Source organism: Desmodus rotundus, chromosome 1 (assembly GCF_022682495.2).
Source record: "Desmodus rotundus isolate HL8 chromosome 1, HLdesRot8A.1, whole genome shotgun sequence".
In the NCBI taxonomy this organism is placed as follows: Eukaryota; Metazoa; Chordata; class Mammalia; order Chiroptera; family Phyllostomidae; genus Desmodus; species Desmodus rotundus.
The window spans coordinates 201,632,907-201,649,429 of record NC_071387.1 but is presented as its reverse complement, the minus strand read 5'-3'; the positions used below and the strand labels follow the sequence as shown (position 1 = coordinate 201,649,429).

At 46.8% G+C, this 16,523-nt stretch overlaps 1 protein-coding gene across 1 annotated transcript in view; it reads right to left on the bottom strand.

Moving 5' to 3' along the window:
• Positions 1–11,462: 11,462 nt before the first annotated feature.
• WDR70 (WD repeat domain 70) overlaps positions 11,463–16,523 on the bottom strand; it is a 224,809-nt gene continuing 219,748 nt past the window's right edge. Inside the window, exon 18 of the mRNA XM_024578576.4 lies at positions 11,463–11,640. Coding sequence (XP_024434344.2) covers positions 11,553–11,640 — 88 coding nt within the window. The 3' untranslated portion in view covers positions 11,463–11,552. The remainder of the gene's footprint in view (positions 11,641–16,523) is intronic.

Genomic DNA, 16,523 nt, shown 5'->3' with positions numbered 1-16,523 from the left:
ATAAAAACTGTGATAGCTAACAATTTCATACCATAAGAAAAAAAACCCAAAATAAAACATGTAGCAAAGACATCTGTAATAGTCATGGCCAGCATGTTAACTCTTTCTTTTAAACTCAACTACTGAAGGATTTTTTAATCATAAAAACATAGTGCTGATTCTTTAATAATTTTTTAGAAAACTGAATTTAAATTTTAGAAAGCTGGCCTATAGCCATTTTTCCTATACCATTTCATTCCTCATAATTTACGTATATTTCAGGCCTCGGGAATTGCTCTTAAGAAGAGGTGGTGGTCCTAGTTTCCCAGCATGTGAATATACTTTCTGCAACTGGACTGTACATTTGAATATGGGTATGATGGTAAATTTCAGGTTGTGTAATTTTTACCACAATCAAATAATTTTTTTAAATGGTCTTCAACCGCCCTCCTTCTTTGAGGGTCCTTATAATGGAGGAAGCCAGGGCCACCACAAGATAAAGAAGATAAGGAGAGAAACCGAGATGGAGCCAGCACGTTCCAGGGTCCAGGCTTAGGAACAGCTGTGCCCAGAGGTAAATGGTGTGTTTCACTCTAGTCGTTACGATCCCATCCTGTCAGGGACGTTCATTCATTCAGTGGGCATGTATTCAGCGCCAAGACTGAGGCTCTGAGGCTATCATTAAAGAACAGTCCCTGCCCTTGACTTACTCCAAATCCAGGTCCTAGCAGATGTACTGCTGATGTACTGGGAGTTGGAGGTGAAGTAGGTACCTTCTAAGGCTCAGCCTCTCTGTGACTCATCAGTCCCTAGCAATAGTCCCATGCCTGGTTGTGAGGACAGGTGGCCCCAGGGATCCCACACCTGCTCGTAGCTAGAAATGCCCATCACTTTCTTAGTCACGTCCAGGTATGAGAGCATCCAATATCTCATTAGTGCCCTCTTTGCCGCATCCTCCTCTGACTGCCAGGGGTCCTGGGCTTTTCTCAGGAAGCGAAACGAAAGCTGAAGGCCAAATGAATGATGGAGGCCACCATGGGCTTCTGTATGCATTTCCAGTAGACAAGAAAACGTAAACACACCCCACTGCCGCGCTCTCCCTGAGCCCTGAACCCTCTGTTTTCTGTACCCTGGACATTCACTAAGAATCTTTCCTACCCTCAGGCTGGCTCCCGGGGAAGGCACTCATTCGCATATCCCCAGCATCCCCAGTGCATTGGTGGGAGTTAGCTAGAAGGATGTAAGACCCAAAAGGGAGCTTGGAATCAAGAAACCTCATCGTATAGGTGAAGAAACAGAGCCTCCAAGACAGGAGTGAACTCTCCAAGCTCACAGACAAGTACTGCCCAAGGCTGCAGCAGAACTCGGGGCTCCCAACGCCCACCATCATGCGCGGCAAGCACGAGCGACCTTCACTGAGAGAAGGACAGTAGAGCGGTCAGTGATGGCTGGCCCGATTTCAGACTCTGGTCATGTAAAAGATTTAAAAGTTGCTCCTGGTAAGTTAAAAATCCTTTTGGTAGCTCTCTGGACGAAGGTACTAGTGGCAACACTGATATCCAACTGTCAGCACCAACAGTCCATGGATTTTACACAGCAGGCAGGAGGGCCAGCCCAGAGACTGCCCCCTCTGGTCGGGTCACTGCTCCAGTTCCAGGTGTAGGCGCCTGAGAGCTGGGGCGGTAGGAGAGGAAAGAAACGGAGGACAGCAGTGCCAAGCGCACACCACCTCCCCAGCCACGCCCCACAGCCCAGCTCCTGGGGGAGGCCCTGCCTGCGGGCCCTCCCACGGGGGGCTCGAAGGGCGGGGCCCCAGCTTCAAGCTCCGTCCCCTGGCGGACAGAATGACTGGGGGTCCCCGTGGGCCCCAGAACGCGCCTCTATGCCTCAGCATCTTCCTGAGGGACATACTTTGTCGTGAAATTCTAGCGAGATTATTGTGAAAACCAAAGGTAAGGTAAAAGCTATTCTTAAATTGTGTCTAAGTTTAAAACAGCACACTTTTACCGATATTGCCTCTCTGTCACACGGCACCTTTTGTCTTAGGAGCTTCACGGGCGCGGCGCTTTATTTTACAGACAGAAAAACAGAAGAGCAAGAGGTAGCAGCGCGGCCAGGCCTGAAACACTCCGTGGGGCTCCTCGGACCAGCCAGCCGTTCTCTCCACTCAGCACCCCAGGCACCGAGTCTCCCAGATTTTCTCAAGTTCAGATTCGGAAGGAGCGCGAATACTCCATATTGCCTTGGAGCAGAGTGCACGACCTCCTGTGTCGGAGTCACTCGGGACCCCTGTGACAAATGCAGATTCCTGCCTCTGCCCCAGGAACACTCTGCAGGGGAACGGCTGGGAGGGGGCCCAGGACCCGGTGTTCCTAACGCTCGGCCCCAGGTGACCCCGAAGCAGCCTAGCATTTTAGAGTCAGGCTCTCCCGAGACTGGACCGCCCTTCTGCGACGAGACTGTGCAGTGGCGGCCTCAACCCGTGGCGGCGGCCTTTACTCAGAGAGCTCCAGCGCCCTCCAGGCAACATTCCTGCAGCCACGCGTGAGGCGCCACACACAGGCTGCCCCATAGGGCAGCACGGAGAAGGATGCCACTGATGGCATTTGGGGTTTCAGAAGGCGAAGGGTCCAATTCTTGTTTCCCAAAGAATGACGGTTTCAACAAATGGCTGAGCAAGAGGTTAGTAATGCAGCAATGGCCACAGCCATGTCCTGCCCAGACAGACGCTGCCCAAGGGCATGACTTACTCCGCAGTCATGGGTTTGACTTTTGCGGGATCTCTGGTCTGGCATTTTCTGAGACCAGATCACTTTTCCTCTATCTGAGGGTTAACAGGATGTTTATGAACACTGCCCCTAAAACGCTACACGGGGGGCACAGAGACTCTTGATGCCAGGGTTTAGCCACACCTGCTAGTTTAAGTCTAGTTAAGTCCCTGTCCCTTGGTTTCTTTAGAAACAAAACAGAAACTCTTTCACTGCCTGCCTCTAAGGGCACGGCTCGGAGAAAAACACAGGGCCTGCGGAAGGCCGAGTGTGCAGAGGAGAAAGCTCAGCCCACCCTCGGGTGGCCCCGGTGAATATGTGCTCTGGGATTTTCGGCCCCACCTGAAAATCAGCGTGGATTCCACCTGCCACAGCTCTTACTCTGGGTCTTGCCAAGCAGTACAAACAAGGGACAGAACCAAAGGGAAGCCAGCTGCCCCTTCTGATCCTATATGAGGCTTTCTGGTGTTTCAGCATTCAAGGTCACCAGCCTACCCTCCCACTCGGTACCCCAGGCCATGGGGGTCCATTGCCAACACTGCTGGGACCCCCCCCACCCCCCACCCTGGAGCCTTTGAATGCTGCTCCCAAGCTGGTGTGCCCCTCCTTCCTGCTTCTGCATTTCCCTCTCAGGTGGCCCTGGGATGTTACTCCTCTCAAAGCAGCCTTGACATTGTAGGTTTAAAAAAAAAAAAAAAAAAGCAGAGAGAGAGGGTGGGAGAGAGAGATCAGGGAGACTAGAGATCAAGAGATCTCTACAGATCACTACACTCAAAATCCTCAAAATCAAAAGTCTTGCATGAGGACTCCAAATATTTGGATATCCTCAATGTCTTTGTTTACACCCCCATAACCTCAGTAAAGGGGGAACACTGAAAGCTGACTGCACGTAAATTAAAAGAGTAATGCTGACTGCTGTGGACTGGTCATACTGACAAAGACCTTGGAAGAGGCAAGCAGATCAAAGCAGAGCGAGGTGAGGACCACACACCCGGCCCAGAGTAGATTCACAGGGCTCACCTCCAGGCCCCACACCTGGCTCAGACTGGATTCACAGGGCTCACCTCCAGGCCCCATGCTGCCAGGGAAATAATCTAGTTTTCAACTTGCAGGTGCAGCCATAACTGTTGGGGGTCACTGAGCAGGTAGGAGCTGGATTTCAAAAGAAGGGTTGCAAATTTTTGAGGTGAGCAATGTACCCGCAACATATTCTTCGGGACTTACTTCAGATCAAATACACACATGCCATGATACAGCATTTCCAAGAAATCCCCCGAGCCAGAGTCTCTGGAAAGCCTGTGTACTCCTGCCGGGGAGCCGTGAACAGAAGCAGCAATAAGAACATCTGCATAGCATTTTGTTGTTTGCAAAGGGAGTTCACACTTCGATCCTCAGAACATCCCCAAGAGTCATTGAGGCTCCTCCCAACAGCTATGTGACTCACCCAACCTGGGATTTGAACCCAGGTCTCCTTGCCTTCAGAGCTTCTCTCTATGAGATGTATCTCTGAAGAATAAGATTATTTCCTCTAAAGGAAAAATACCTTATTATTTTTAAAACAAAATAAGGGAATGAAAAAACTCCCTGTACTTTGGAGGCAGATCGCTGCTGGCCATTCGTCACGGTCGACTTATTATTCTTCATAAACAAGAGGCAGTAGAGTCCAAGGCACCCAACGAAGTGAACACGATACTTTTTAATGCTGGGGAGAAAGGAGGGCAAAGAAAATAAAGCAATATCAAAATAGCCTATGAGAAATGCAAAAGACAACTTTCCCATTCTCCTAAATGCGGGTAGGTTTCGATGCTGTCACCACCAGCACCACGAGGGTCGCCAAGTCACCCAAGGCCCACAGTGAAGCCACCAGGAGGCAGGCAGGGGCCTAGCGGCTGAATCAGCCCAGACCAGAGTCCACCTAAGATAACTATCGCCAAAGCCTGAATAACCTCCACTCTAGATAGCAACCTCTCCAACACACTGAATCCAATTCTCCCTGTGGGCAGGGTGTCCTGTCCACCAACACAGTGAGTGTTAATTATGGGGCTGAGACGAATTCGGGCTTGCTGTCTAAGTATGTGTATCACATTGCCTGAGATACTAGCCACAGCCAACCACAAGGGCTGACAATTGCACTAGCATTTCAGAGTTTGCAAAGTTCTTCTCATTCTCTCCTTCTCTCCCTCAAACCGCACACCCCTCTGATGTAGGCTGGGTGATTCATAAAGTCCCCATTCTACTGATGAAGAAACTGAGGCTCACAGTTTCCATGACTTCCCTCAACTCACACAATTAGTAAATAGCGAAGGAGAAACATGAGCCCAAAACTTCTGACTTCATATTTCTTCCGAGGTACCAGCCCTAGCAACTATTAAGCTCCTTGATTAACGCAGTAAATATTCTTCCATCCTATGTTTATCTTTTGTCACGGTCAATCTAATTCAGAGATCTGAGGAGCAGCCCCAGACATCTGGTCACGTTGGCTCTGCCAGGCAGATCTGAGAGGCGAGGCCAGTTGTCAGCCTCACACTTCAAAGTGCCTTGTAAACGGCCAAGCCATCATCAGTAATTCAGCCAGAGATGGGTCAGAGTAAAGAGAGCTGTGGGCAAAACTCACTCGGAGGCTTACAACCTCATGAATACTTTAGGAGGCTGCAATGCTGGGCATCTGTCTGTCCTGAGGGTGGGGGATGACAAAGCAGCTCAGGGAACCACTCCCAACCAAGTCAACTGGGGGGAAAGGAAAAAGGGGCAGTGGCCCTGCGAGCTCAGAGGGACTCAAAGGAAGAATACTGCAATTATTTCCTTTGGCCATGATCTCTGTGCTCATCCCAAGTGGTCGGTTCCTGAGTCTCCCCATCCTGGAGAATAAAATCTGTCCCCTTACCTCTGTGCCATCAAGAAAAGCCAAGTGACCTCACTGCCTTAAGACAAATTCTTAATACTCAAGAATTCTTAATCCTTACATACTCAAAACATAAGCTGAATTAGCTGTCTATCACTGTGTTACAAACTACCCCAAACTTGGTGGCTGAGAACAACCACCATCCTAAGTCAAGTCCATGCTGACTGTTGAGGCCTGGGGTGGGGTTGGGGAGGACAATGGGATTCTGAGCATTGAGGTTGGACCTTGAAAGGCTTCTTGTGAAATTTTTTCTTTTCCTGAGCCCTTAATGAATTGTGATGTGCAGACATGCACAGCCCCAACCTAGATCCAAGTGTTCCTAGGGCTGCGGTAACAAACGACCACGAACTGAGGGGGGAGGGGAGGGCGGCGCTTAACCGACAGAAATTTAGTTTCTCACGGTTCTGGAGGCCCCGAGTGAGAAATCAAGGATTCAGCAGGGCCAGTTCCCTCTGTGGGCTCTAGGAAAGGTGCTTCCTTGCCTCTCCGTAGCCTCTGGTCGACGTCAACACCCGGGGAGGTCCTCGACTCAAAAGCCTCCTCACTCCAGTGTCTGCCTTCACCTTCACCCGGTCTTTCTCCCTCTGTGCGTGCCTCTCTGTGGGTCTTCACGTGCCCTGCGTGGCAGGAGGCAGCCATTGGCTGCAGGGCCCACCCTCCTCCACCGTGGTTGCCTCTTAACTAATCACAGCTGCAAAGACTCAAATGAGATCACATTCTGAGGTTCCAAGTGGGCGGGAACTTTGAGGGGACACTAGTCGACCCAGTATACCAGGAATATTTCCCAGAATCATCTTTGACCTCTCCAGGTGAGCACTCAGTGATAAGGTAACTACCAAGGTTGCAATGAGTCTACCATCAAAGCAAATATAAATCATTCTTTCTGACACCCCATGATTTCATTTTGATAACCAATTCTAAGAAAAGACTCCTACATACATAAACTTTAGGCATCAAACTTTAGGCAAAGTAGCCTTGCTTATAATAGCAAATTTGAAAGCAATCTGTATTTCCAAGAATAGAAGAATGGTCAGTATAGGAGATATACCTATATAATGGATTTACTAAGTAGCTTCTAAAATTATATATGAGGTTTGATGTAGACAATTTACATGTTTATTTAACAAGGGAAAAATATACCATATTTTAATAGCTATTATAATTTTTGAAAGACTAAATAAATCTCAAAATGATACATTAAAGAAAAAATTATAAAGTATCAGCACTGTCTGTCTTTGAATGATTAGATTTCTTTTTGTCTTTCAGGTTGTTCCAATTATGTAATTCTGCATAACAAACAACCCCACAACTTACTTCTTACAATGGTAATAATCACTTATTTTTCTCATTGATCTGTGATTTGGGTAGGGCTCAGTAGGACCTGGCCCACCTATCTGCTTTATGCAACAACAGCTGACGTGGCTCACTGGGCCCAAAGGCTCTGCTTTCCAAGGTGACTCGATAACATGCTGGTGCCGGCTGGTAGTAGCTGGGAGTTCAGGTGGGGTGACTGGCCAGGGGCCTCAGTTCTCTGGGTGGGCCTCTCTGTGGGGCTACCTGGGCTTCCTACCAGTATGGCAGCAGAGTTACAAGACAGGTGTGGGAGTGATAGAACCTGCAAGTTCCTCAATGCCTGGGCCTGGTCACTAGCACAGCACCATATTCTGCATGTTCCGTGGGCCGTGCTGTCACAGAACCTGCTCAGCTTTAAAGCAAGACGGTCCTCTTATGTCAAAGAACTTGTGGCCATCTTTAATCTACCATGATAAGTCAACATTTTCCAAGTGTTCTTTAATGAGTATCAGTACAAGCGGGGCCATGTGAAGTACCTTTAAAATGCTTTTAATTATTATTTTGAAAACACCAATATGAACACTCTGATCATCCATAAAACTACTTAGAATAGCAAATGTCTCTTCTCTTTGCCCTCAAAGCTCCTTCTTCACCTGCACACCTCTAGACACACACACAATTTCCCATCTTTAGGCACTTTACTCCTTGCCTGGTCTTCTCTCAGTTTTGTGGTGAGGAAATTATTAAGAAAAAATTACAGTACTGGTCATGTCAGTTCGTGGTACGCCCCACTATCGACAGATACTTTTCAAAAGGTGTCTGTTCACAACCCTCCAGTTCTGACCGCCTCGTGTACAGGAAGACCAGTGAATGAATGAAGTCCATCACCTCTAAAGGGCCACCGGCCAGGATGTGTGTACCTGTAAGCCGGCACCTCGGTGCCTCCTGCCCTCCCACCACATCTAATTGGTGCTTATTAAACACGAAAGAGCTCACAGTGGCCTGATATAGTCATACTGATTCTTAAAAGCTTTTCTCAGATTGGCTCGTGTCTCATAATACGTGCTCTGAAATTACATAAGGAAGGCTCATGTTAGGATGCTGCCTTCATGTCATCATGAAGCTGATCGCTAGTTTTTGATGCAACAGAAGGCTAATCAGCTCTCAGAGAATAATTACTAAGATCCGACTACAAAGCAGTAAGATTTACTGCCTAAGATGAGATGGGAACCAGCATGCAGAGATATTACGGTTTGCTCCATTTGGTAGTGGGTGGGTGTGTGTGCATGCATGCGAGTTTTGTCCTGTTTTCAAGTCTGAATAGCCGATTTTATACAGTCCTCTTGGGTGATGACGGAGCTGCTAGCAGTACCCAATATCCTAGAATTTCATGGAGCCTCTACAAAAATAGGTACATGCGCACTGGCAAAGTATGGTGGGTACATTGCAGGGTTCACAGACATCCTGCTGAGGTTAAGAAAGCCCCCGCTGGAGATACCTCAGATTTTTGGTGACTCGGGACAGGAGGTAAGTGCCTGAAGATGTCACGGTGGCTTAGGGCTTGCTGGGCCGTGCCAGGAACACAGACAACTGTGCACAGTCCCGCTCCCTCCCTGAGCCATCGGCACCGTGACCTGAGACTCACCCCAGCAGAAAGGCACGGCAGCCTGGATACAGACCAAGCAGCAGGATGAACCACCCTCCCTCCCAGCTATGAGGCAGACACACTTCCCCATACCTGATGCTCTTCCATCCTTTCCTCTGCGCCACACACTTACTGAGCACCTTTAACCCCCTTCTCAGGGCTAGGGTCAAAAACGCACACATGGGTAAAATCTGGCTCCTCTCATTCATTCGGCTACTTCATTGAATATTCACAGAACCCAACGTGCTTTAGCCTTCAAAGTCTGCAACCCACAAGCCACGTGCATGTACACACTTACAATGCCACCCGAGAGAAGGCTGGACTGGAGAGACATGTAAGCAAGTATGGGGGCCAGAAGGGCGACTCGCTGTCTGCCAGGGTGGGTCACAGAAGGCTGATCAGAAAAGGTGAATTGATCCCCGTATTTTTTTTAAAAACGCAGACAAGGAAGGAAGAGGGTACAACATGTGCAAACGTATTCAGGTGGCAAAGAACATGGTGCTTTCTGGGTTCAGTGTGGCTGGGCCTCAGATCAGCAGGAGTTAAAGCAAGAAAGACGGGAGAGGCTGGGTCTTGAATGGCCTAAGTGCTGTGAAAAAAAAAGTTAGAACTACTGACACGGGGCCTCTGGAAGGCTCGAAGCAGAGGACTGAAATGATAGGGCTGGGTTCAGGAAGCTGACTCTGATGGCAGAATGAGAGGCGCATCAGGAGGGCCCGCGAGAGACCTAGCAGCTGGGCGGGAGGCTCCCGAGGGGTCCTGGGCAGGGGCAGAAGAGGGTCTGGACGCCAGCAGGGCAGCAGGGAGAGAAGGAAGGGCAGATACACAAGATTCAGAAGATGGCACGGATAGAGATTGGATGAAGAGGGGTGTGGGGGTAAGGGGGGAGTCATTATGATGACTTCCAGGTCCCTTGTTTGAGCAAACAGAAACGTGGTTGACCAGACAGGAAGCACGAGCGTGTATGGGGTGAGGTCATGCAGCCTGAGGGGCAGGAGGAGTGGGAGGGCCTGGGAGACGTCCATCCAGGTGATGGGGCTGTGGGCCTGATGAGCGCCACTACTCGTCCAGTCCTGGTCGAAGGTCCCGGCTCACCGAAATCGAGACTGAAATATTTATGGGTGTCCTGAGTGAGATAGGTCACGTCAAGCAGGAAAAGGGCCACTCGTGCTGTGGGTAACAATGAGAAAATCGTCTCTGTGCTAGCTGTGCCTTTCTCCCCCCTTACATCATAGCAGGCTCCACCAGCTCCACTGTGATCGAGTTTGTCTTCCTCCAACTGTCTGCAACCCCTGGCTGTGCAGGGCGAACACTTCCATATGGTGCAATGTTTATATTAAGATGGGAAAAAAATATGAAATGCTTTCAGTAAATTTTATCCAAGAAGCAATAAATTTACAAATCCTAAACAGCTGGAACAAAATATTAGTCTGTAACTGATTTTGGATGAAGGTATTTCAACAGGAATAGGAAACTTGGGACAGAGTTAACTGATGTTTAGGGACTTGGAAGTCTTCATACAGCCCTTCCGAATATAATCTCACGCAAATTGTTGGCTACCTTGAACCTCTTTTGTCTCATCTGTAAAACAGGTTCAACAATTTCACGTACTCATGGGGTTTTTCTGAGAATTAAATGGGCTAATGCAAGCAAAGACCTTCGACTAGTGGTCATAAGCTAGTAGGGACTCAGCAAAGGTTAGTTCTTCCTCTTTTACCCATTACCTGTGAGCTAAGGGACAAGGGAAGGGATGTGGTGAACTGGGGTTGGAGGGAAAGGACGGAACAGTGGGCAGGAATGGAAGTTTTAGGGCTCTTCCATGGAAGGAGCCCTACCACCTGGGACTGCCGGGTAAGAGAGCTGTGTGAGCGGGAGCAGTTGTTAAACAAGATTTGGGGGGAAGGGGTCGTCTGCGAAGCCTGTAGAACCAGGAGCTTTCATTTATTTCGGACCCTCACTCTCCGTTATATTTAATTCACCAGCACAAACGAGATTGTCTAGCAGGAATCACAAGACATGCCAAAACTACCCCACGTCTATGCGGAATCGGTCCACAGGATTTTATTCTATTGACTCACTATTTCTTCAGACAAACTGCCAACTTTGGTTTTAGTGTCCTAGTCACAAAAGCACAAGGATCTTTCAGAACGATTCTTAGTGTCTTCTACTTACATAGCTCTAACATTTACAAAGCATTTCTACACCAAATACTGATAAGAAATAGGCAGAGTAGATATCATTAGCTCTATTTTAAGAGAGCAAATATTGAGTGTGATTTACTGTGTGCTACCAGGAGTGTCTCCTCTAATCCTCTTGAAAAACAGACAAGGGCAGCACGATTATCATCGTGGAGGCTGGAAGAGAGAATTTAACAACTCTCCTGAGGTGAGCCAGACAGTAAGAGCAGAGGCTGGATTTGAACCCACATCCGTCTGACTTCAAAGCCTGCTTCCTAACTGTGAACCGCTGTATTCTGTTGTTGAAGGATCATCAGACGCACATTCTTTCCTCGTATGGCAATGCTTGTAGTTTGAGCTCAGCCTAATTGTTTGCAGCCATGTAAACAACTGTTGTGATATTGCACAGAGACGCTAGGCTTTTGATGTCCGTTTCCACAGTCCGCTCCGAGGACGGCTCGAGACGGACGTGCAAGGCGATGTGCAGCCCCTTCCCCAGGTCCGGAGAGTCTGCACAGGACCAACGGCTGTCGAGTAAAGTCTCCAAATACCTGAAGGATGTGGTAATAGGCTAAGAATCTGTTTCTTATTTACTTATAATACAGTTTAATAGTTGCAGATAAGAAAATGTAAGCATAATTTTAGGGAAGGGTAGCTACCAATCTTTTGAATAGTTCAATAAGACGAAGGACAGAATCTGTTCATAAAAATGTATTTTTCATTTCCTTAAAAAAAACAACTGTCCAATACCCCTCCCCATCATGCAAACAGCTCTCGTGTGAGATTCTTCAGATTTTACGTTTTTTCCATTCTGGCTCATTCTTTGCTTCCTCATCATCAGATTCAACTTGTGCAAACATGGTTTTGGGCTGAGTCCTAAAAGAAAGTTAAAGAAAAGAGGAAAAATGCAGTTGGCAAGTGTTTATTAGATTAGACTCTGCTACTTTTCATCATGTGGAAGCACATTTGGGAAATCAATTACATTTCAATTATTAAATATCAATCGTTAAATTTCTGGCAATGAAAAGAATAATGAAAATTTAATAATGTTCAAGAAGAGAGCCAGAGAGTCTTTTAAAGGGTTTCCCTCTGTGGTAGACTAGGGATGCTATCCTTCCCTTGAATAAAATCAAAGTGAATCAAAATCGGTGGCTCCTCACATACCCATAATAACCCTCCACTTCAAACCCAACCTAACCAGAATCCTTTGGGAGGGCAAATTATAGTCACCATGCAAGAATCCACACGCTCTTTATTTATAGCTCTCTGGGTTGTCCCTAGTCATCCAAATACGTGTGACTGTGGAACTCAGGGATGGGAGACTGAGTTAATAGTTATTTTATCTAAAGAGTTTACAACAGCAGACAGTGTACACAGTCCTTTGAGCACTGCCAGCAACAACAAAACAAGACAATCAAAGGGACATGCCCTCCAACGCGCAGACCGCTGAATGGAAAGGTCAGGCACGTGGGGAAACGCAGCTGAGTACCGCTGCTGGTGCCGGCCGCGTCTGCATGAGGACTCACCGTGCTTTGCAAACACCCCCGGTTCAATGACATTCCTTTTTACACTGTTCACGCAGGAAGTGATTCCCAAAAAAGGTCAAATGTGCCCCTTTTGGTCATGCTAAACAGCTCTATCACCTTATAAGGAAACATTAAAACATCACATCTGAAGATGATATATTTTAGCATAAATCTTCACTTAGAGTTCAACTCATCATGTCGACGTAATTCCAGAATGGTAAATATAATACCAATGACAATAACTCCTTTTGTCTGGCAAGGGAAAACAGCGTCAAAGCCTTACGTTGTGTCTCGCTGTCCCGTTATTGTCCTAGGGAAGAGGCACAAACTGGCACATTCGTGCTGATGTTCTGACGTAAGCCAGGTACCACATTTCCTCCAGCACAAACTAGTCACTATTCCTGTCTCTCCAATGACCTCACTCATGGACACAGAGACCCCAAGCTGTCCCCATACACAATCCACTTGGTTAAACTTCTTGCTGTCACTTCCAGACACTGTTATGGCATCTACAAAGAAGCCATAGCTCTAACATTCCCAAAAGCAGCTGCAGATTTTCACAGGGCGTGAGTTGCCGAGTTACTGGAGAGCAGGGCCCTGGCTCTCTAACGGGCAAAGTGGCGCTCCTCCCCTGGGCCCACTTTTGGCAGTGACAGCGGCCGCTTAGGCGTGGGCAACCCGCACAGGAATAAACTTGGCTGGTTTAAAAAATCCTTTGAATTGGATGTCTAATCTAAGGGCAAAATAAAAAGAATACGGTCTTCTAAGGATATCTGGCAATGCTTCATAGATATCTACAGAGATCTGAAAACGCTCGTTAATTCTAGTTGTAATGGGACTTGTGACCCGGCTTTGTTGTGGATATGAAGGAAGAAAATGATCAGCAGGTCAAAAGAAGGAAACCTAGAGCTTAAAGAGGTTATTTCATTTAAGTAGCTGCTCTTTTCTCTTCCACCTACTCCATGAGTGTGTTTGGCAGATGGGTGGCTGACACCGAGCGGCACAGACTTAACAGGGGCAGGAGGGGGTACAGTTTGCAAAGAGGCACGGGGGACCCTTTGGGGGCATGGAAACACTCTGTCATCCTGACTGAAGTGCCAGTTACGAGAGGTAGGCATTTGTCAAGACTTGAAATGAGTACTTTTTGTGCTTTATTGTAGGTAAGTTTACGGCAATAAAACTGACTTATAAGGAAAAACAAAACAAAACCAATGAGTAGAAGGTCAAGAACCAAGGAATGAAAGGGTATGTGACGGAACACAAAACTTAGCACTGAATTTCCTAGCAGCCAAGACAGAAAAAGATTAGTTTTTCAAAGGTAATACCGTTTTTCCCCCTCTAGCACTGAACTCAGCAAAATTCACTGAGTAAATTTGTACATCAAGGTTACTTACACTGTCACTTTCTATTTTTATTATTTTTAAAGATTTTTGTGGCTTATACCTTGCTCTCTCTTTTTTAAAGCTTTTATTTATTGATTTTTAGAAAGAGAAACATCGATTTGTTGTTCCACTTGTTTATGCATTCATTAGTTGATTCTTGTATGTGTCCTCACCGGGGATCGAACCCACAACCTTGGTGTATTGGGATGATGCTCTAACTGACTTATCTGGCCAGGGCTTCACTTTCTATGTTTAGACCACACAGTTTCCATTTCCTCTCCAGCTATTTTAACTTAGAGGACATCAACTTTTTGAAGGGTGGAATGCTCCTCTTCATTAAACTCCACAGAATTTATTTTAAATGCAACTTTTGAACTAATAACAATGCTGTCAGCAAAAGAGCCACATTATGTGTATGTGACATCAGATCGTGACACAAGGCTTTCATATAGCCAGGCTCCCCTTCCCCAGATTGCCCAAATCAAGGCACAAACCAGTGTCCAAATTTTCCCAGCAATGTTTGTTGCCCACCTGTTCTTTTATTCTGTTGGCCAAGTAGGTAAAACTGAGTGTGAGAACCAGGCTCTTTTCAATACATGATGTTGGCAAAACTACATATCCACATAAAATGAAGGAAAAACCTGGACCCTTACCTTACACCAGATACAATAATGAACTCAAAGTGGATCAGAGAGTAAACACTATAAACCATGAGAAGAAAACATAGGGGAAATGGATCCTACCACTTCAAGACGGCCTTTCTCTTACCCACCCATTCTATTTAATCAGTTTCCAGAATTCTGTATTTCCTTTCTCAAGAGACAGGCAGCCGTTAACTCCAATTTACAGCTGCACGGCAGATTTATCTCAGTTGCCCCAAACAAAAGCCTATAAAGGGATCAACTTGAAGAAAAAGAAAAGAAAGAGAACATTTCCTTTAAAGGTATAATCATTGTAGGTACTCGCCAGGTTAACGGGGATAAGGCAGCCTCAACAGAACCAGTCGAGTACCCACCTTATTGAAATCAGCTTCACCTGGACTATTTATTTTACCACTGGCTTATGGCCTTCACTCACCCATTATTCTCAACGTTAAATGGAAACCTAAACGTACAGAAGGCTGATGTGAAACCTGTGTTTTCCAGTCTAATTAACTCACTTGGTGAATAGAAAACATTTTTCACTTGACAATACGTGGCAACTTGCTTCCTCGAGTTCCCAAGAAAAGAAGAGCAGATTAGATATCGACACAGTTCTAGATGCTAACCATTCAATAAACCAATCACAGGAGGGCTGAAGGGTTTTTTATTTTGTTTTAGCCTCAGTACACTCTGCATTTGCTAATATTATTTCAAGATGCAAATATAAAAGCTCACACAGATGTCTTTCTCAAATTTATAAATTACGATTATCTGATACTTTGCGCTAATTAACTTGGAACATCGCAAACACTGGATTCTCAAAGTTGTTTGTACACAGTGCGTCTTTGCCAGCAACCACGGACTACAGACAAGTGACAGACGCCCAAAAGCAACTGAGCCCCGCCTTCAGTGTTTCCAGCCCAAGGGATGTCGTGTACAATAGTCAGTAATGAATACAGATCTCCCCTGCAACTGTCTAAAAGGCCATTTTGGGGGTGCACCTTTTGTGCGAGAGATTCACGTGTGCGCAGGGCTGCCCTTTCTCTCTGGCTGCTCTACCCTGGGCCTCCACATGCCTCCTGCAGCGCTCGGGCCAGACTGAGGTCTCAAAATGTTTTCAGCTGCAACGAAAGGTCCGCAGGTCAAATTCTTTGTAATTACGGATGTTCTTCTGACATGATTCATTCAAAAAGCATAAAGTGAGCTCCAGGGGAATGAGTATGAGGGGAAATCACTTGTAATATTTAGTCATCGGTATGTGAGTACAAACCACAAGCTTTTTTGGCGCAGGGCCCATTGTTTATTATGAAGGAGAACCTCAAAGCCAAAGCCAATTATAGCCATGACTGGACAATCTGACACACTTGTTAGCCCTGGCAGAATGGACACAGTCCCGATGCACTCTGACCCAGCCATCACAATCGCATAATTATTAAGACTAAATAAAGAGTTGACCAAAAGATTCCACTTGAAATGGTCCCTTCTTTCTGGTGAAGAGCTGATCAAAGATAATTTTTTAAACAACATACTAGAGACACATAAGAAGATGAGAGGTAACAAGATGTTTCTAGATAAAGAAAGTTCTATTTTCTTCACGAAAGGGACAATAATATTTTGGAACACAGACAAACACATCTCAGACTCATTAACGGGCACGCTAACTCACAGTGGTGTGCACGAGAGGGCGAAGGCAGGCTGAGGACGGAGACGGGGCCCGTGTGAAACCATGCCCACTGGAAACAGAGCGAAGGGAAAAGGAAGACAAGAGAACCCTCTATAGTCACTGTTCGCTGGCCACCTTATCACAAAGTGGGTAAGCAAATTAGAATGATTAAATCTTTTCTTTTTTTAATTGCTGTTCAAGTACAGTTGTCCCCGTTTTCCTGCCACCACTCCCCCTGCTGCATCCACCCCACCTTCCACGCATGATGAAGTCTTCCAAGAGCACACGGACCTGAGACAGCCCGGGCATTACCAGTGCCCTAAGCTCACATTTACAAAATGTAACTTATATACTGTGGGTGCCACAACGTCCCCCCCAAAACACACACAAAAGCTGAGCAGCACTACTGCAGCCCTCCTCTCGTGCTTCATGGGTAGGAGGTGGTCTCAGTGAAGGCGAGCGAGTCCCAGGGCAGCAGCTGAAGCCCGGGACCGCCGCTCCTGGGGCCGTCACGGCCCACTCAGCAATCTCTTCAGCTTCACCGTCA